This window comes from Ambystoma mexicanum, chromosome 10 (genome assembly GCF_040938575.1).
Source record: "Ambystoma mexicanum isolate Mex_15411 chromosome 10, UKY_AmexF1_1, whole genome shotgun sequence".
NCBI classification, from domain to species: Eukaryota; Metazoa; Chordata; class Amphibia; order Caudata; family Ambystomatidae; genus Ambystoma; species Ambystoma mexicanum.
Window position 1 is genome coordinate 1,200,056,567 of NC_090932.1, and position 22,084 is coordinate 1,200,078,650.

The window sequence follows — 22,084 nt, forward strand, 5'->3', positions numbered from 1 at the left end:
TCTTGACACTGCTAGAGAAAGGCGCTATAGAACTGGTGCCTGTAGCGGAGGAGAACAAGGGATGGTATTCCCCTTATTTTTTGATCCCAAAGAAAGACGGGGGGATTGAGACCCATCGTGGACTCGCGTTGGTGGAACAAACTTCTCAGAAAGGACAAGTTCAAGATGGTCACTCTTTCTCAAGTCCTCCAGGCCCATCAACTTCAGGATTAGTTGGTGTCTCTGGACCTACAGGATGCTTACTTTCATGTGCCGATCCATCCCAAGCACAGAAAGTACCTGAGGTTTGCGGCTGGCGACTTGCACTTTCAGTTTTGGGTCCTGCCCTTCGGATTGACCTCCGCCCCGAGGGTCTTCACCAAGCTAATGGTGGTGGTGGCAGCGTATCTCAGGCGAGGGGGGATTCACATCTACCCCTACCTGGACGACTGGCTGATCCGTGCGCGTTCTCCTGAGCAGGCATTGGATTATCTCAGTGTCATCTGCCGCTCCCTCCACAGGGTGGGCTTCTCCCTCAATTTCAAGAAGTCGCATCTGACACCTTCCCAACAGCTCCAGTATATCAGAGCTGTGTTGGACACGTCATTTGGGAAGTGCTCGCCTCCCAAAGTAAGGGCTCATCACATTGTGCAGATGGTGAACAAGTTTCAACATGCTCAGAGTCTTCCGGGTTTCGAATTCTTAAGGTTGCTCGGCCTCATGGCATCCTGCGTTTTTCTGGCGCCAGATGCCAGACTGCGGATGAGGTCCCTGCAAATGGGTCCTCAGGATGCAGTGGTTGCAGTTCTCAGGCAAGATGTCGGATCCCGTTCAGATTCCAATCTCTGTCTCCCAGGATCTTCTGTGGTGGAACAATGAAGGGAATCTGATGAAGGGGGAGCCGTTTTGACAACCGTGGCCGAAGGTGACTGTAGTGACGGATGCTTCCCTCACAGGAAGGGGCGTGCATTGCCAACGACTTGACTGCCAGCGGTCGTTGGTCTCCGTCGGAGTCCAATCTCCACATTGATCTGTTAGAGCCGAGAGCCATCAGGCTCGCCCTGAAGGCTTTTCTGCCGTCTATGCGGGGGAAGAGTGTCCTGATCATGAGGGACAACACAGTGGCCATGCATTACCTCAACAAACAATGGGGGGGGGTAGGGTCACTCCTGTTGTACAGAGAGGCAATGCAGCTCTGGTTCTGGGCCATACGGCAGGGAATTTCGATCTCAGCAGTTCATCTGGCCGGAGACGAAAATGCGGCAGCGGACGCTCTGAGCAGGCAGAACAGAATCTCTCACGAGTGGGAGTTGGCTCAGGAAGTCCTTCTGGAGATCTTTGCCCTTTGGGGAACCCCACAAGTGGATCTCTTCGCCACCAGTGCCAACCGGAAGAGCGAGAGATTCTGCTCAAGTGAATTTCCTCCGAGAGGAGCCCTAGGAGACGCGTTCGTAGTGGAGTGGTCATTCCCACTACTGTACGCGTTTCCTCCAGTCCCTGTCATTCCTCAAGTGTTAGGGAGGTTCGGTTTCCACATGATCCTCAATGCTCCGGATTGGGTCGGAGAGCGTGGTAAACGGAACTTCTAGAAATGTCCATCTGCCCTCCACGCCGTCTTCCCTACCGAGAGGATCTGCTCTCGCGAGAGGTGGGTCAGGTTCTCCATCCAGAGGTCAGAACTCTCAACCTTCACGCTTGGTATCTGAAAGGTTGAGATATAAGGATTGGGACCTCCCGGATGATGTGATGGATGTGTTGCTTTCGGCCAGGAGGCCAGCAACAAAATCCCTGTACCGTTGCCGTAGGCGTAAGTTTTGCAACTGGTGCAGAGGACAAAATTTTGATCCTTTTCAGTTTTCCATTCCTGTGGTTTTGTCTTTCTTACTTTCTTTGGCCCACAGGGGCCTTCAAGTAAGGTACCATTAAAGGTCACTTGGCGGCGCTGTCTATATTTAAATGCTCGTCTGAAGAATGTTCTTACTTTGAGATTCCTTTGATATCTCAATTTCTTAAAGGACTGACTAATGTGTTCCTGCCGTCCCCTTTCCAGGTGCCGGTTTGGGATTTGAATTTGGTTTTAACATTTCTAATGGGTGCTCCAATTCAACCTTTGCATTCTTGTCCTTTGAGATTGTCCTTCAAGAAACTGTTCTTGGTTGCGGTTACTTCCGCTCGCAGAGTGAGTGAAATGCAGGCACTTTCATCTACGCCGCCCTTTACTGTGTTCCACAAGGACAGAGTTGTGCTTGTAGTATCTGTATTTCATTTGAGCCAGAAAGTGGTTCTTCCTTCTTTCTATCCTCCTCCTCATCCTGGTAAGGAAGATGAGCAACTCCATAGGTTGGATCCTAGGAGAGCTCTGAGCTTTTATATTTCTAGGATGTCCAGGGTCAGAGTGGATGATCAATTCTTTGTGGGATACGCTGGACACCGATTGGGCCAGGCTGTTACCAAACAGACCTTGTCCAGGTGGATTATCCTCACCATTACTTAGTGTTACTGATTGGAGGGTAAGGACCCTCCTGAACGGTTACAAGCTCATTCCACTAGGGGCGTAGCTACTTCCACCGTCCTCCAACGGAGAGTTCCTATTCAGAATACATTTGTGATGCAGCCACATGGGCTTCTATCCACACCTTTGTTAAACATTACTCCCTGGATACGATCCATGGTCAAGATATGGCTTTTGGTTAGGCGGTTCTTTATTCCGCCGTCTGATTGGATATTGTAAATTCTTTTCCCTCCTCCATTTTTCTGGTACTGCTTTGGGAGTCTGTCAAAGATGTGGAATACATTGGAGGACACAATCCATTCGAAGAACAATTTACTTACCAACTGGTAACGTTTTTCCGATTGGATGTTCCTCCAACGTATTCCACATCGCCCTCCCAGCCTGCCCCTCTGGAGAATTTCCTATGCGATTGCAGCTTACGTTTCCGCAAGGCTATGTGCAGTCCTGCAGGCATTGGATTGGTGCCACACGTTCTGAGGGAAAAAACATAAACTGAGGCTGCGGGTGCTGTGCGTCCTATTTATAACATCCGGTGACATCGCCCTCGACGGAGGCCTTCGAGGGACATCGACCCGACGACATCGACGCAGGATGGCCTCTGCCGAAAAAGTTTCCGAAGTGCACAGCCGTGGACATTACATGTCAAAGATGTGGAATACGTTGGAGGAACATCCAATCGAAAGAACATTACCAGTTGGTAAGTAACTTGTTCTTCTGGTAGTTTTATTTGAACCCAGATAAGTCGCTGTAGTCCTCTAACTTTCTGCATTTCTGGATTGGAAATATTAGGGTCCGCCAAGTGTAGAAGGACATCATCTGCAAGGAGACCTGGTTTAAATTATCCACCCAATCTCAACACACTTAGTGAGGGCATTCAACCTAACAGATGTTGCCAAATGACCCATCACTCAAACAGGAGAGGTGACAATAGACTATCCTGCCGAGTCCACCTGTCCAAAGCAAATATGTCAGACCACTTTCCATTCATCACATTCAGAGTACATTGGTTATAGTATAGCACCCTAATGCATTTCATCCAGCTGTCCCGAAACCCTTTATAAGAGAGTGCCTTATCCAAAAAGCACCAGCTGATCCCATCAAATGCCTTCTCATTGTCGAAGGAAAGCAAGACCAGTTCACCTGATTTTCCATTAAGGGCCTGAAGGTAGTTTAAAGTGACCACAAATATATCTAACCTTTAACGGTTGTATTAAATTGGGCAGTACAGCATCTACCCTCGATTCCAACACCTCAGCAAATTCTTTCACGTCGGAATTTAGTAGGGAGATAGGCCTTATTTAAAGTTAACTGTTCTTAGGGCTCGTAAGAATGAAAGAGGCCTCCCTCACCGTCTAAAATTCCTTTAAACACTTTATCCGTTGGGCAAGCAGTTAAGCACATCTCTTGGAAAAAGATATAGAAAAGCAGTCTATTTCTTGGAGCCTACCCAAGTGTCATCCCAATCTCTGCTGCCACTTTGTTAGCCAGGATAGGCTTGTGTAGCTTCACTGCTTCTTCCTCTATCAACTTAGGGAGGCTCTATCTCCTGCCTGATAAAGGTCTTCATCTGTTCAACCTCTACCCCTTTCCTACACCATACAGAGTCCCTGAATTAACTGGGAAACACAATTTATAATCTCCACAGAGTGTGTCACTTCTCGACATGTCGAGTCCCTAATACAATCTACCCTTCTCTCCATCCTATGAGCCTTCAATCAGTTTGGCAGGAGTAAATCTGCCTCGTTCCTTTTTCATAAAAGTTTACTTTTAAAATTGCGTCTTCTGGAAGACCTCCCCCCTTCAAAAGTGCCCTAAAATCCATGCCTCGTTTTTTTTTTTCATTCAAAGAGGACATCACCGTTGCCACCTCAATCTATCGGACTGTATCCTCCAATATCTGTAGTTCCTTTTTCAGTTCCTCCCCCCCCAAAAAGCATCTCACCATATCATGGTGAGATCATACAATATTTTGAATGGCACTGTGAGTCATTCCATATTCCATTCCTCTCTTCAGTAGAAGATAGTCTATTTGAGGGAAGTTGTGTGTGGAGGTAAGAAGCAAGAAAAACCTTTTCATGCTGGGGTTGAACTCTCCACACATAACAAAAATAATATTTATTTAAATAATGACTTTGGAGATTAACTCTGCTAATTTGCAGAGAATGCCCCCCTCTTTTAACATCAACACGCTGAGAGCCGGGTCCAATTTTAGTTTTAGGTCAGCCGACAAGAGCAGCAATCCTTCAGTTTTACCTGTGACCAACCTGGGAGCTTACTCCTAGAATCTACCTTGCTCCTGATTCAGAAACTACAATGATCCGAACATTAATGTGAAAACTCCTAGTCTCCCCTTTTCTATCAATAGTCTGCCACCCATGGCTCTGTGTATCGCTGCTACCTCCATTCTTATTGATTTGTGTATTCAAATTCACACTCTTCCTTTTTCTGCTCTACATTGGCCCAAAATGCCTGCCTAACGTGGCCTCAAATGTTTGCCATTCCTTTCCCTCTTTAAATCTTGCCATCCGTGTGAAAAGTATTCCTAGTCCCTGCATTTTCATTTTCCTTGATACCAGTGATCTCTTGAAACTGAAATTCAGGCCTTTAACATTCAGGGTATCCGCTTTAAGGCATCCTCTATTGCTGTCTATGATAGTCCACTAATCTCCCCTGAGTTCCCCTCTGAATCTCACCATTTTGCCATGTCCTCTTCTCAGTCTTCTAGGCTCCGTGGATTTTCAAAAACATCTATTTCTGCACTTAACTTCCAGTGACCCTCCTATCCCCACCTTCAATTCCCATCGAAAGCAACATAATAGACCGAGGTCCTAACAAAACCCCAAGTCAAAAACCACCACACATTTGCGGGTCACCAAGAGAGCTATGCCCCACTCAGCTCTCCCCTATGTATATCCATAGTAAACAACATGTAGGTTCCCTAGCGAAAAAACAAATCCAATCAAAGCATTTACATATATCAAATTCTCTTTACCTTCCTGTTGGAATGTCATCTCCTGAAAAGCCTCCACCAGTTGTCTGTCCTTTAATCGCCCCTTCTGTGGAAACAGAGAGCTCATCTTCAAATATTTCCTGTCTACTGCATCTTCTTCCTTGTGCTCGTTCTCTAGTGTCCGATTTCTCATGCCTGGCCGTTCATATTTGGAAGGCTCGGGCCTCATAGCTTATGCGCCAACATATGTTGACACGCTTGCGTTGCTTCTTCCACTTTGGTGATCCTTGAAACTCGAAAAGAAGGGCAAATGGGAATTCCCGTTGATATTTGAATTTTCAGTCAGCCATTTCTTCAAACTTGTGTTCCCTCGTAATCATTTACACCCATCTTTCGTCCCCTTGCTAGTACTTCAATTTTTTCATTGTATTACTGACACTTTTCCACCACAGTTCTGTTTCTTGCCTGCTCCACCGCATCTGTGAATCCTGTCCAAAACTACTCCCTTGCCCCCTTTATCCGTGAAGAAGTGTATTTATAATACATTTTCCTTCCCTCCCATGTCGTTGGGCTTCTCACTTTCTTTTTCCTTAATTACAAAAATCCACAGGTTGTTCTTCCTTTCTCTGCTTTTACTATCATCCACCTATTAACCTCTCTGGTCACCAAATGTATGAACGTAGCTGCATATTTAATGTCTAAAGTGTGTTGATAGTATTTTCAACATCCTCCAATCTGTCCTCCACCTTATCTGCTCTCCCCCGCAGTTCCGTGCTGGACGGATGCCTGCATGACTGGATGTCTGAGCAGAGGGGTTTTTTTTTCTTTAAATTGTATTTATTATTTTTCCAACAAACAGTGATCAGCTCATCTGGACCTTGAAAAGACACAACAGCATAATTTCATGCAATATGTCTCAACTCTTATATCCCCCCGCCTCCCGGCGAGTAGCCTGGCCATTATGATGTTCCCTTGAGTGTTATGGTCCTACCCTCTCTCCAACCCAACTGCACAGTCAGGTATGGCATCAGTTAGGTCCTTTCTCTTTTTATCAAAATTGCTTCCTTCCCCATTGCAATATATAATTAGCTTCCGGCCACTCCTAGGCTCCACTAGTCGTCCTTTTATGCCTTTTGTTCCAGATCAACTTATCCCAAAACCCCAAGAACTCCCGCTACCCCCGCAACCCTTACCCCCCTAGCAGAGGGCTTTTAAACTCAGTAACAATGTCACTGATGTCTCCTTAAGGATCACCTTGTTCCCACCCTCTGAGTTGCTTTGCTCCCCCATAACTAGTATGGTCTGGTCTCTCCTCAACCTTTGAAGGCACAACATTCCCCCTTGGGCCCTCTCCTCACCTCCCTTTAGGGAGACTCTCAAACGCTCTTCGCCAGGTCCTTCAGCTTACTTTCCCTCTGGGCTCCTAATAATAACAATCAAATTCACATTAAACCGAGGTTGACTAACTTGACACCTCCCTTCCTCTGCTTTGGCGGTGGTTTTTGATGCCCCATCCACCAATCTACAATGCCAGCGGGCTGTGAGCCTTCTGTACGCAAACTCCTTACAACAGGTCACACTAGTTTGTAGTCCTGGGCCTCCCCATCTTTAGTATAAACTTTGTCACTTGGGCCCTCACTCACTTCAATGATCTTCTAAAAGACACCTCTCTCCTCCATGTGAAGCTCTGATTCGCCTAGCTTTTCATGGGCACCTCTGGTACCTGGCCACAGCACCTGTGGCACTCTGAGCCACCACCTTTTTCTCTGTGCTGTGCCTATCCTCGAATCATCTTCCCGGGTAGGGAGTCTGTCAGCCTGGTCCGGTTTTCACCTTATTCCTCTTTAGGCTTCCTCTAGATCCCTTTCATGTGCCTTCTCTACAGCCAGTGGTGTCTCAAAAAGCAGCACTATACTTCAAGTCCACGTCCAGGCTTTCCTCATCACAACATTCCCTGTCCAGCTACTCTCTTGGGATAGAATAAGTTCCAGATATACTTCTGTCCTCTAAATCCCCCCAGAGCGGTGCCGCCACCTCTTCTCAGATATCCAACCGGCAACCACTTGACTTTTCTCAGTCCTCTCCACCCATCAGCCTCTCTGGTGCACCAGTGGTAGTTCCTCAAATAGAGGCCTTCGTATGGCAATCTTTTACAACACTTTTGTGCCTTGGTTGCACCCCTCCGTTGTACGGGGGGTGGGGCTGCACGAATTGCCACTTTGCCATCTGGTAGCCGGTCACTTCTATTGATGTCCAGAGGGTTTTCTCTGAGTTTCGCTTTACTCTGGTTCAGGCCACTGTCTTGGCCTGGTCCCCCTTGTGTTCTCCCCAACTATCCGTTTTAACTACATTTTATTTTCAATTGTAAGTCACACCAATTTATATCCCCAAAGCCTTGCAAGAAATGCAAGTAGCAAATGTTGGTCTGGATCCAGACCAACACTGTATTTGGTGCCTGGGCCCATGTCATTGCCAACTGTGCTTAAGGCAAAGTCAACTGGAAGTACATCACAAAGGTGTTCACACCACTGATAAAGCAACATTGAAGTAGACAGTGTCATCTCTCCCTACCATAAGCACGAGTTGGACTATCTGCAATTTTATGCCTCAAGATCGTTGATTGCACTCCAGGCGAGTCGTTTTTTGTTTCAACAAAATGTTGCCACAGTAAATTCACCTGAAAATCCAGATCAAGTTTGCCTGAAGGCAAGGAACCAATCCCCATTTAGAAAAAATGCACAAGTTGCTACAATTTCCCTTGGGAACCATTCTCCCACATTTCATTCACAGTCACTTCCAGGCTACTGGCCTATGTTATGTTTGCTCCAGTATTCCTATTGTAGTTCCTTTCCTCCTTCGAGATGATTCATTTTCTTTAAAGATTTACCTTAATTTAATTAAGCGGACAGAGTGGCCTTTAAATTCACCAATTTATCTGGTTTAATTTGTAGTGCAGCACTCTGTGCTTAACAGCTAGCTTTGTGCTATGCTATATATGCCCATTACATACATACATAAATACAGACATACATACATTTGAATACATTGCTATTGTTTGCAGTGCCATCATTATAGTACCTCTATTCCAAGCCAGACAAGTCTTATGCTAAATTCTGTTTTACAGATATTTCATATATTTGCACTTAATTGCCTTTGGAAAATCTAATTGTATGCTCTGTGAATGGGCTTAGGCAGACCATCCGGGATATCATTATCTAGCAGCTCGAAGGTGGGATTTGTTGCAAGGATTCATTTGTTGGCAACATTGTATTTGTGTTAGCTATTCTGCCAAAATAGATGCTAAATTTTCTCTTGTCACTATTTTATTCAAGAACCTTTATTTTCACAGTGTGGAAGTGTTTCTACTTCAGACTATCTGTCATTCACCTAACAAAAATGGCACTATGAAAAACCAAGCCTTACATGTTAGTGGCACAATAGAAGTAAAAGAATGTGAGGGGGAATTAAGCCTTTGTGCTTTGAAAAATAAATTAAAGCACTGAGGATATTTTATCTTTAGACTATAAGGAACCTATGCTCAATGTAGTGTTGTCAAGTGTCTGGCAACATAACAGTATCAGATTGGTTAGAGCAAAACATTTAAGTGTTCCAACACACATCTATCTTCACAGCCCCTGGTTTAGCATGGTTGTCTGAAACAAAAATCCGTCATCCACTTTTTCGTGGCAGGCCTGTCATAGTAACGCTGATCCCTTCTCCACAGCCTGGATAGTTCTTTATAATTATGTGATTCTGTCATTCTGCTTAGAACCTTCTATCCCACGGCAAATTGGTAAATGACATCCTAATTATTTCTTCTATAATTACACATGACTCCAGTGTAAGCGCTCACAGTGAAAATTCTTATTGCTTATGTTTTTAAACTCACAAACATGTGACACGTAAAAACAGGTTCTAAATCTTCACATCAATATTAAACAATTATATCACGCAAATACAGTGTAACCATCTCAATTAGTTATTGGTTTATTGTAGTTATGCCGACTGCATGGCCAGTAGTTTCACCCTCACCAAGCTTTGTCAAGGCTTAATTCAAGTGCAATAACTTGTTCTATTCTGATTCTTATGTATTTTGTTCATTGAATAAGGATCTCCTCTTGTGTTCTGCTCTCTTATTTCCTCAAGGTTCATGCACAATTATGTCTTAATTTGGGTTTTTTAATCATATTCTCATGGTCTGTCTAGTTAGTAGTCATATGCGAAGCGTCCTATGTTTTCAACCTTAGTCCCGATGTATTCCTATGCCCTGCCATGTTGGGCAAATTTCTGGTGTCTGTGTTTGTCACAGCATGCCAGAAATTGCCGAACACGGTTGGGCAGAGGAATACAGATGAGTAGGATAATGACTATGTGGAGCATACTCTGATCATGTATTTTCTATGAATTCATTGAATAACATTTGTTTGTATCAATAGTTTGTAGTAAAAATATAAAACAATTATAAAACTTGCTGCCAATATGTCGTTAACCATATGCCACCTGTATGGGGGTAAAGAGCTTTTGTTGTAAGGTTGACTCCTGATTAAGCAAGAAAAGATAAAGAAATGACTGTTTCCTATATGCACCTTTTTTTCTTCATGGTTATACCTCAACCATATCCATTGACAACAGTGTTAATTTGTATATGCAATGATTTGGTTTAGGTGTTTTCTTTTATTGTAAAGGTGGGGTTGCCTCTTACATGACCCTCATTTTAGCGGTGTAAAATGTATTCAAGGGAAATCTGCTCATATTTGGGTGAAGAGCAGTAGAGACATAACAGTAGCACTGAAAATGTCTGTGCAGCTTCCGGAGCCAATGAAGGCACCTTCTCTTGTGGGTGCCGGGTGTCGACACACTTGAGAGTTTTTAGAATGGAAGACTCACACAGCGCTCACTATTTGTCTTGTCCAACAACCTTTGACATTCTGTGATGAAGAAAGAAATATCATTATTCTTGAAGTCATTCCAGAACTTTATCAAAACACAGAGATTACTGAAAAAAGGCAGAAAGAAGGAGTTGAGTTGAGGATGGATGTCAGGTAAGTGACTTTCTAGGATTGATAATGTGGCCTTGAAAAATGACCAGTTTTGCCTTAAAGTTACACATAATGAACCCGACTAATGGAGCAATTCTATCACTATTAATTAGGGTTCATACAAGAGAAGATTGTTGAAACCGTTTGATTCTGTTTGAAGCATTTGCTGTTCTGACTTAAACTCGTTTAGTGGGGTGCCAGAAGAGAGATTTGCATAAGAGTGAGTGTGTACCTGTGTGTGTATTGTTGCCATTGCCTGTGGTGTACTTCTTCTGTCTGGTGTATGTTCATGTGTCGCTTCCACTGCCTTTATTTTTCCCTGTGTTGTGAGCCTCCTGTGAATCAAACTTGTACTGTCTGTTGCTTGAGTTCCCTGTCCATGGGGTAAGTTTGTGCTGCCACAGCCCTCACTTTACCTATTCCCTGCTTTTATATATTCTGTTTTTCTGAATGCGAGCAAGGTTTATGTATATGTCATTACTCCATCATCTTGTCCCTCTTCCTCCCGACCAGTGAGATATATGTACTATGTATGGGGACTTTTTTTGTGCCAGCATGAACAAAGGTCAAAGCAAATTTTAGGTAAACCTTTGCATATACCGAGCTGTGTCATGTCCTCTCCTCCAACATTCACCACTATCCTTTCACTTGCCCATGTTCCCTGCTGGAGCTGACTCTGAATGTTTTCCTGCAGTTTTGTTTCTTTTTTGCTTGGTCTCTGTATCACATGAGTTACTCATGGTCCAAATGACAGTTCTTCATTTGATTTTCTAACTAGTTTCTGCACCTTAATGTTATCCCCAGTTGATGCTACATACATTCTGCTTTAAAAGGTTCAAGACCTGCCCGGTGTAGTTTTTCAAAGCTGGCTATTTTCTGTGCTTCCTGTGCCTGGAGGCCCAGTCCCAGTGGATAAACAAAATGTGTGCAACTCAATATCCATCAGGTCCTTTCATAACAGGGACCATCCCATCGGTCAGTGTTCTTTGTGATGTGGAAAGGGTTAACTGTGATGTGAATCCTGGTGTCTGCATTCTAACCCTGGTGGTGGCATTTATTTCTTTTGGATAGAGCGACATGGCCTGTTAAAGTTGGTTCTTGGGATTGTCCCTCAAAAGGTGTTAAGGTATGAGAACAGTACCGGTCGCTGGGTGCCAACAAGGCCTTAATCCACCTGAAAACTTGAAGTGTTGCTCAAGTTTACACCCAGTCCCATCCAAGAGGATACTTCTGCGTATAGTTCCCAAAACCAGGTGTATCTGTGGTCCCAATCTGGGGCCAGAGCAGGGGTTATTTAGGCACAGCGTACCACTGTACTTACTGACTGCTACAGATTCAGCTCAGCTTGTCAGATTGGGGGCTTCAGGTGTGCAGGTTTCCTGCAACAAACTGCATCTTGCATAAGAACTGCTCGGCTGATGCTCACATAAACTGCACAAGGTGAACTAAGCAACACAGAAGAGGGGCAAATCTGCTCATGAATGTTTAGAGGGTTCTTCTCCAGTACACTTATAAAAGATGCATTTTGAAGGCAAACTGCCCAGGTGAAAGCACCGTTTTGTGCTGTGTACTGCTGAGGTGGATGTGGATAATTTTTCAGACGGTATTTAGTCCTCTCCTGCAGGTCTGTTTTGTATATCACATTTGTAATGCACCACCCGCAGATTGAACTGTGTCATGGCGGAAGGGACGCAGCGACCCTGGTGTTGGGGTGAAAGGAGGAGCTGCATGATTATGGCACCCAATGAAGGGTACAGGACTCAGGACCTTCTACATGGCTTAACAGCCTCTGGTGGATCCACTATTTGCTTCCAGATGGAGAGAGACACAGATCGTATCTATAGACTCGTTTTTTTTCATTCCACCCCTTTTTTTCTTACAGTTTTCCTATGCCACAACGGCAGCATTGTTGCTGTAGAAAGGAAGTGTTCTCTTGAACAGGTAGTCTCAGAATTGCCTCTCATCTGGTTCAAGGAATCTTTGTTTCATCCAAAGGAGGACACCTGAGTCCTGGTAACTACTCAGTAAATGTTATTGCTGCTTCTATATTCTCCCCAGGATGATGAGTGACATTTGTTTGAGGTCACCCAAAAGTTCCTTTACCCTGACCCAAAAAACGATTCTTCAACGATATGGTAAAGGACTTGCTCTAGGATACTGAAATTAAACTAGCCACCCAAGTTAACAAGGTTATTAGTAAAAGTTTCGGTTGGGTGATATTGTATGTAAATATGTGCTCTGTAAAGTGCTTTGGATAAAGGCGCATATAAATAACACATCATTATCATTAGAGCCTCTTTTTTTCAAGCCTATGTATGCTTAGACCCATTCTTTTTTCTCCCATATACCACCGACGTAGTGGTGCTTCTCACCTTGGTGAACTCCTGTTTCAACTCCAATTCTCTCTATGCCAGACTTCCAAATGACCTGCTAAAACTCTTACATGTTACCCAGAATGTGGCTAACAGGCTTATTTGCAACATACCCAAATCTGCTCATGTCTCTGTCGCTAGTCGATTACTGCATTGGTTGTCTGTCTCTCAACGGATTGCTTTCAAAGTCCTGTGCTTGGTTTTTAAGTGCATCCATTTTTTGGCACCTAACTATCTTACCCTGAAAGTTAAGCCTCATGCTACAGAACAACCCTCTTCATTTTTCCACTCTACATCTGTTTTATATTCCTTCCTCTTGCTACTGGACTGATAAGGAATAATTTCCTGATCCACCTTCATTCTGCAATTTCTATTGAGATTTTTCCTAGAGACTTTAATATTCACCTCTTTACATAAATCTCCTCCTGTGTTGTAATTCGATGTTAGCCATTCTCAGGTAGCTTGTCTCCCTATTCCATCAGTGCTAAAGTGCAGCTTGAGCTGCCTGGTACTTTGAATTATGTGCGAAATTCTCAAATCAAATTCTGCTATGCAAATGTGATATTTGTCTTGACAGGATGTAAAATGAATGTCTTGTAATTGATGTCATAGTATTCCAGACATGTTTCAGAGGATGGGTGTGACCGGTTTAGAGTGAGCTACAGAAGTCCAGATGGGTGGTTTTTGGCCCCTTTTAGTGCAGCACTGAACCACTTTGACACTATAGTATTATGATATTTATTGAGCTCAGACCTAGCTTCAAGAAGCAGCAGATCAGGAACTCTATGCCATACCAACAAAGGAAGCTATTGCAAGGGGGCATGAACCTTGGCTTGAAAATGCACAAATATGCATGGCTGACTTTGCCCAACCTTTTTTTTATACCGCCCACTGATTATCAGCCTTTCCTTTGTTGGTATGGCAGAGAGTTCCTGCTCGTTGTTCGCTTTCGTTATAGAAAGTTGCAGAGAGAAAAACCAAATTCCTCTTTGGACAACATCAGAAGCCATTAAAAAAAAACAATGATGCACTAACTGGTTTCTTTCAGAAATGCATCCCCAGGCTGTTGGCTGGTGCCCCTTTTTCTTCAGGGTTGGAGAATAAACATGAGTGAAATGGGTTTCTCAGTAGTGGCTGGTAGATACTACCTTCCTCTTTCCTCTCTACCCCTCCCCCCCACCGCACCGATGGTTTCTCTTGCTAATGGAAGACATCAGACTTACATTGGATATTGGTGCTGTAGAACCAGGATTGTGAAGGATACTCGGGGTCCCTATATTTCTGCTGATCATGGTTTTGGTGATTAGCTGTTTCCGGTTTCAGGCTTATCACGTTAGTATTTTTGTATTTGTATATAAACGAATGATGTCTTCCTTTGTACAAATTACTGAACTTAAGTTTTAGCTGCAAGTTGGCATTAGCACTTGCTGATGCCACGTAGCTATCCTCTTTGGTAGCCCCTTTTCTTCAGAAAAAAATTTCAGACACCAAGATAAACTATCCTCAATACAATCAGTTATATATAGTGGCGGTGGGTCATAGTTGATCAAAAGTCATTATGAGTGGGGCTTTTAGGACAAATTCCATTGGGGAGCTCTAGAGATTGATGTAAATCAAACTAAACTATCCTTATTTGCACACACACAAAATAAATATGAATTTCACATAGAACAATCTAGAAGTAAAATATAACATAAAATGAAAAATGCCATGTTTAATTAAGCAATTGCCTCCAGTTCTGTAGTCATGTTTCAGAGTTCTCCCATTATGTCTACCCAAATGCATGATGTGTCAGATGGTTTAGTGCCTGCACAACTCTGACAGATATTTAAAATCCTCATCTTCTAAAAATGTTTGCACCACAAAGCACTGTCGGACATTTTATGAACTCTTCATGAACAGAGTAGCCATGTAATATCAATATGGACTGCTTAGACAAATGTCTGCCACAAACTAGACAATACGAAGGATGAGAGAAAACAACATGATTAGATAGAAACAACTTGATCGTTTCTTTGTACACAAGGAAAAATGCAAGGTTGCAATGGACATGAATGACATTGTGTGAGATGAAGGCTTGCAGCGCTTAATGGACTATTAAGGTGGACAATAACTCTGTGAATAGACCTGGAAGATGATCAGGTTTTTAAACACTTTCAAGGGTTCTTGTTAATCTTTTTTTTCTTTTCTTTATATATTGCTCTGTGTGAAGCCTCATAAAATGGTCAGTGTGCCTGTTAGGATAGTTTTTATTTACATCAATATCCATATCTCCTGAGCATACCATATTATCTCAAAATGCCCTTCTCTCCCTTTCACACTATTTAAAACTGGTTATATAGATGTATTGTTGATCATAGAGTCTAAAATTCTTTTTTTAACAAAAAGGACTTCTAGGATTGCACCAGTGTGGCTCCGTCAAATGTTAAGTGACCTGCGTCAGAATCAGGGGTTGCATACTTCTTAAGAATGGAGACACCATTAGTTTATGTGAAAATGCTGCACTGCTAGCTCTGAGCCTGGAACGCGGTACTCAACAAAACAATGATGTGGCGAGAAGTCTCAGTGTTAATTTCGTGACTCTCACATGAGAGTCCTTTTTTTAGTAAAATGACATTAAACATGTGACTTGGAAACATGTCCTTCGTCGCACCAAGCACAATCTCTAACGGATCACCCCTCATGTTTTTCTCGTGAGAAAGGGCTACTACTCAAAAAAGAGAGTACTCAAATAGATCACAAAAAAGAGACTAGCCCTGCCCTCGTAATGTCTTAAAAAAGGGCATCATAGGTCAGCGTGGTTACTCAATATCAGAACGCAATTCCATGAGCGCTCACAATTTTCACATTACCCATACCAAATAAGTTTTGCAAATCTCTCAAAAACTATCTGTAAAACATCAATTGAATAAATACATTAAATAAAATCTCACCAAGATAGTGAATTGCAGGCTATTTTGGCTGGAGAAACATACTGTGTTCCACCAGGACATATCAGTATTCTGAATATACCAAACTTTGTTCTGGAGGTGTTGCTTACCACCTTTCCTACCTCTGTGTCTGCTGTGGAACTAATTCTCCACTCATTGAACCGGCTGAGATTCTAAGTTTGGCTGGGAGTGCACAAATGATTGTCATGCTTCAGAAAGACTTTGTGGCTCGCGGGCGTTACTACGCAGGCAAACCACAAGCAAATGTGCCAACATCTAGGTGGCGGTATGTATTGCGGTATGCTACTGAATAGTAGATCCAAGAGACAGTCTGGTCATTAAACACTGTGATGGATTAATGTCTTTTTTAAGTTTTATTTTATATTTTATTTCTATATCATTCTATTTTAAAAGTATCATCAATTTTCTGTGTGCCCCCAACACTGTCACAGCTAAGACAGCATCTGTGATGTTCATCACCATTTCCCTTCAGTGAACTTAAGCCAGGTAGAAACATTCATTTACGCTCGAGTGGATGCTCAATTCAGTCAAGTGATGCTAAAGAACCTATTTGATTGGTTTTATACATCAGGTATTGGCTCCTCCTCCTTTCCAAGGATTTTTAGAAATGTATCCCACAACGAGTCAGATCGAAGGAATAATGGGTGTAGGAGTAAGTACAACTTAATTACTTAGTGGTTGTTTTCCTTGTAACAGACCTCTTTCATCCAGACAACATACACTCGTAGTTCCCTGTTTCTCATGTTATAATATGGGAAAGGGGATAGGAAAGGAAAGCATGTGGGAAGACTGGTTTAGACTTTGGTATGGGTAAAGCCGTGCATGCATTGTCGACCTCCCTTCCCTTCCCTTACCTTTGCTTTGAACTTTGATCATGTGGCTGCAAAACAATTATCTGGTTTCCATATTTGTTATGGTCGTCTCACGAGAATGAAGGAAGGAGGACAACAGTGAGTCATTTGTACCGAGCAACACAGTTTGGTGCACAGTTGGTAAGCTATACCACATGAGCTGGAAGAAGGAAGTTATATTGCAGATCATTGAGTCAAGGGTGACCCATTGCATGCACAGAGGAATGCAAGACTTTTCCACAAGATGATGGGTTATTTAGAGTCAGCCTTGCAGGTGGTTATTTAACTGACCAGTCATTTTTCTGTACTAATTAATATGCCATGTGGGTAACAGTCTCTTTGGGAATTACTGTTGATTACACCAGATGGCAGAGCGTGAATGTGATTCAACAGCTCAAAATAAAGATTGGCTGAGTGGGGTGTGTAGACAGTTATTTCATGTCCCTTCTGGGTACTTTCTATTATTGTGTTCCTGCCTCACTGTGGTGCACCAGTGTTGCACAGTGTACCCTGGGTATGAGTAGAATATTTTTTTTGGAACTATTTACAAGTAAGATACTTGGCTTTCTCTTCAGCCATTATTGCTTCATATCCTGAACCGGGGAGCAGATTTCTATCCAAGATTGTGACAAGCGCTCAATTTGTGACAAAACCTGGCTTAGGCTAATGGGACATGGAGGAAATCTAATTAGGCATCTGTTTTTAATCTTATCCAAAGACTTAACCAAAGAAATATGGGGATTATACTTGGCATCAGACTTGCAAATCAGACAAACGGGAACAAATAAACATATAATTTGGGCAACAAACAACGCTATGATTCTACGTGGTCTCCATCTTTGCATTTATGGTGCCACTGCCATGAACCAATTGCGGGATAATTGACTGCATATGTTCTGTTGAGTTTACTTTATCTCCTTTAGGTAGAGTCTTTTCTTAAAGTAAGATTTCAGTTCTTTCGAAATGGCCCTCATGGCTGTAGATCAATTAGTAATGATGTTTTAAATCAAATACAGTAAAGGAAGGATCAGAGTTCCTTTGACATTAGTACTCTGTATGCACACAGAGACAAGGGACAATTGATCAAGTCTGGAAAATAGACTTGGCGTCTGATTAAAAAGAAATTTAAAAAGCTTGCATGGCCTACATAAATAAAATCACGAATTACAGGAGACTTTGGCATTGAAAGTTTCATTTTATTACCCATTGCTGACTGAAAAGATAGAACATAGAAGGAATTTATTTTGTTTATTGTGATGGACTGGCCCCATATGATACCAATATAACCGACCCATCTTTGTTGAAGTTTAAAGTAAAGAAATCTAAAAATTAAAATGTTCACAAGACTATTGAATACGAATCAATAGACTCTATTGTAACAGAAGCAGCATTTACATGTGTATGTCCTTGCAGAGTTTTTGTGTACATAGAAAAATCCAAACTAAGTTCCATTCCTCATTTGTGACTGTAAAGGGACCTGCTTTCCAAACCCAAATAATAGTTAACACTTAGTTTGCATGTAGTTCATCTGTGTCAATCCTTGAAAGCACAGATTCAGTCCCTACAAAGTAAAAAAAAATACCACACAGAGTCTTGATTCTCTGAAACGTTAGTTTACAGCTGCCAAATGGCCAAGAGCCATATCTTAATCAAGCATAGTTCATTCAGTAGGGCAATTAAGATGTGGATTTGAGTGATATATGAAAGAGCTGCTGATTCATTCTTCACCATTTCGTTTTTGAGCTGTAGAATTCGGTTCTGACCATTGCTACTGATTCCAGTGATTTCTAACATGTTTAATGTTTGAGGTTATGTTGAGAGTAGTGGAAATGATCTCAAAATAAGGGTGGGAAGTTCGTACATGGTAGTAGTTCTAGTGGAGTTGGGATATTGAGATTCTGGGTAAACGTGGAGCGTATTAGCCTAAAAGAGTGAAACAGTATCAAAATGTATGTTTTACCAAACAGTAAGACTGTGCTGTTGTGTGTAACCAGGTTACAAGGCAGATCCATGAGCATGAGCAGGAAAACGAGCTGCGGGAACAGATGTCAGGATACAAGCGGATGCGGCGGCAGCACCAGAAGCAGCTGATCGCACTAGAAAACAAGCTGAAGGCAGAGATGGACGAGCACCGCCTGAAGCTGCAAAAAGAAGTGGAAACCCACTCTAACAACTCATCCATCGAGCTGGAGAAACTGGCCAAGAAGCACGTGGCATCAACGGAGCGGGAGGTGAGTGCAGCAGCCTATGGTTTGCCATTTCATAACTCCATTTTGTTCATGTACTGTAATCAATGAGTTTTGGGGCGCATAGCACCTGAACAGCAATCAATGTCACATCAGAGTATCATTGTAATTGACCATGTTGCAGCTGGATTGATCTGCACTTAACTGTATGTATTTTATGGCTATGGAAATCTGTTGTATACACATTGTCTGAAACAACTGTTAAATGCCATTGAGCGTCACTTCGAGTGAGCGACACAATCACTGCTTGGGAAGTGGGTCTTACGGAAACTGAAGTGCCCTCCCCTTTGCTTAACTGTGACATCAATAATGCCCAAGGTAAACTTCACAGACCCATGTAATGTTTATTACGTGGTCATCTGTGACCTTATCCTGCAGCTGACTATATTTCTCTGTTTTGTACTACAGCAGCACCAGGTTAATACATGCTTTTACACAAAGCTAATCAAACTACATGAAGTGCCAAATTCAAATTCCACTCTGAATGCAGAATTTAATTTGTCTTAATATCTTAGCCAGTTCTTCCCAATATATAATCCTTTCCCTGCCCCTCCACTACCACTCAATCCTGTGGTTCCAGGAGAGCTGACAATATGGCCACTCATGTACTTAGGGTGCTTTATTTAGGTCCTAACTCAATACTCTTTTTGGCATTCATAATATCGCTTTTAATATGGTGGCAACAGACCTGCCAGACCAAAATGCTGCCTATAAAAAAATCTTATTTCTCCAGCAGGGGTCTGGCATGGATCCACATGCTCATGAATATTCCCTTTCGTCAGGTTGAGAATCCTCTGTAAAAGAAAAAACTGTTTCACTTTCACTTACAAACTATAATTCTCCTTTAAACCAATCACTGTCCTCTAAGTCATACTGCCCCCATCCAATGAAAGGCCTCTACCCAAGCCCCTCCTCTGGTAGCCGTCTTCAGATTTTTACTGCACGCTTCAGTGTTGGGAGTCCTTGAGTTTGCTCTGTGAGCTACTTCTATGTTTTTATGTGTTTTCGATGGAAAAGGGGTACTATTTTTGTTCCAAAAGAGCCTGTGTGCTCTTTTCTCCATCTGCAGACAGCGGGGATCCGTTGTTGATGAATTTCAGCACCCCTCAAGGGTGAAGATTGTTGAAGTTTTCAGAAGACCATCAGGCCTACTTCGTGTCCTCCGACCATGACGCAGGAGAAGTCGGGGAGGATCCCTCTTCAGGCCCTGCACCAAGTCCGGGCTACAGAACGTGTTTGTGTAAGACAAGCACCTACAATGCCTCTATTGCCTGCACCCGGACCATAAGGAGGTGGAGTGCGGGATATGCCTGGGGTTCTCCAAGAGGACGAGGAAGGACATACACAGTAGACTGGCGGCGTGGCTTAACGCTAAGGGCTATGCCCCGTGCCCTGAGCAGGGCCATGCCTCACCGAGGACCGGCTGGTCCGAGGAGCAGTCTTTGAGGGAACTTCATCCATGAGTGCCCAAAACAAGGCCAAGAACAGCAAGTCAGAGTCCACCAGGGTCGCTGCATAAGCGGGTCCCAAGGTGGACAAGGCACGATCAACATCACCCTCTGCCACCATTGCCAGCCGGCAATCGAGCTCCTCCTCAAAAAGGAAATCATCTACCCTGGCTAAACTGCGGGAGAAATCTGAGAGGCCGTGGACAGAGGAGAAGAAGGCCGAACTGCCCAAGCTGGCCCAATCGGCACAGGCTAAGACAACGTTGACGATGGAGCTAGTGGCAGCTGCTCGAACGACGGCAAAGGGTGCTGACCCTGTGAAGGTAGCTCCCAAAACCTAGAAAGTATCCTTGCCCCATAGGCGCAACACCGCCGCATTGACTTTGGCAAAGTCTGCAGGCAGGTCAGAAGGGGGGAAACGGGCTCAGGCCCTTGTTCAAGCACCACAGGGAGAGGGAGCAGGGAAGGGGCGAGGAGGCTCTGAAGCAGCCCTCCCAGGCCGTGGCACAAGGCATGGAGTTTTCGTCCACAGACGAGGACTGGTGTTCCTTGCACACCGTCCACAGGGACGTGGAAGAGGGCAACGACGGAGGTGACGGCAACGACAGAGACAATGGCACAGGGCCTAGTATTCCGATCCCGCCAGCTCAGCTGAGGGATGTGTCTCTGAACATTCTGTCGACCCTTCACACCTTGGTGTCAGAAATCCAGAAGAGGATCCCACCGGACCTGGTCCCTGTGGTCCCCCATGCCACCGTTCAGCCTCCAACTAAGAAGAGGAAGCTTCATCCAAAGCCCCCATTTCAGCCTCCACATATGCGTCGGGCCCCCTATCCCCAGCAGACCCTTGCACGGGGACGGCCACAACCCCAGGCAATGATATCGCTGTTGCGGGTATTCGCATTTGGATGCTCCACCTAGGGCATCCCCACCGGACGAGGTGGGGTGTTCCATTCCATGATCGCTAGAGCCTCCAAGCTTTTTCAGCTTGTGCCCGAAGAAACCAGGAAGGCGGGTTTCTTGTACCAGAGGCTCGTGTCCAGGAGAAAGACCATCATGGCAGTACCCTTCTGGACGTCATGTGGGATGAGGGCCTGGCCGTCATGAAGAACCCTTGCATGGCTCCAGCTAAACAAGGCTGGAGAAGTACCAGGTGCCGGACTCCGCACCCAAGTTCCTGAGATCGCAACCAACGTCGGATTCGATGTTGTTGGCGTTCGCGAGGAACCTGTTGGCTAACCCGTCCTTGTCGTATTCGGTCCCTCCAGACAGTGAGGGGAATAAGCTGGACGCCCTGGTAAGGAAGGTGATTTACACAGCGGCGTCCACGATCAAGGTGGCCAACGCACTGGCAATCCTAGCCAGGTACGACCGGGAGATGTGGTACAAGCTGAGCCCTATTCTGAAGTTCCTCCCTGACGATAAGAGGATAGAGGCAATCGCTCTTTTCCAGGAAGGGGAAGTTGCGTCCAATTACACCATTACAGTGGCGTTGGACGTCATCGACGCAGGGTTCCGCCAGATGGGGAACAGTGCCTGCCTTTGTTGACAAGGCTGGATGAAGGCCATGAATTTCCAGCAGGAATTCCAGACAAAGGTGTTGGACATCCCCTTCGACGGAGAGAACTTGTTTAGGAAGGTCGACGAGTACCTCCAGGCCATCAAGGTGGATACGGAGACCGCCTGTTCCTTGGGCACTATCCAGCAGCAGTGCCCTTCTTTTCGCTCCTCCAGGG

General features: G+C 44.0%; 1 protein-coding gene across 10 annotated transcripts in view; it reads left to right on the forward strand.

Annotated features, from left to right (window-relative positions):
- TAOK3 (TAO kinase 3) overlaps positions 1–22,084 on the forward strand; it is a 2,703,337-nt gene that overhangs the window by 2,215,479 nt on the left and 465,774 nt on the right. For all 10 annotated transcript variants that reach the window (XM_069619192.1, XM_069619190.1, XM_069619185.1 and 7 more), the window contains one exon: positions 18,649–18,885. In XM_069619192.1, coding sequence (XP_069475293.1) covers positions 18,649–18,885 — 237 coding nt within the window. The remainder of the gene's footprint in view (positions 1–18,648; positions 18,886–22,084) is intronic.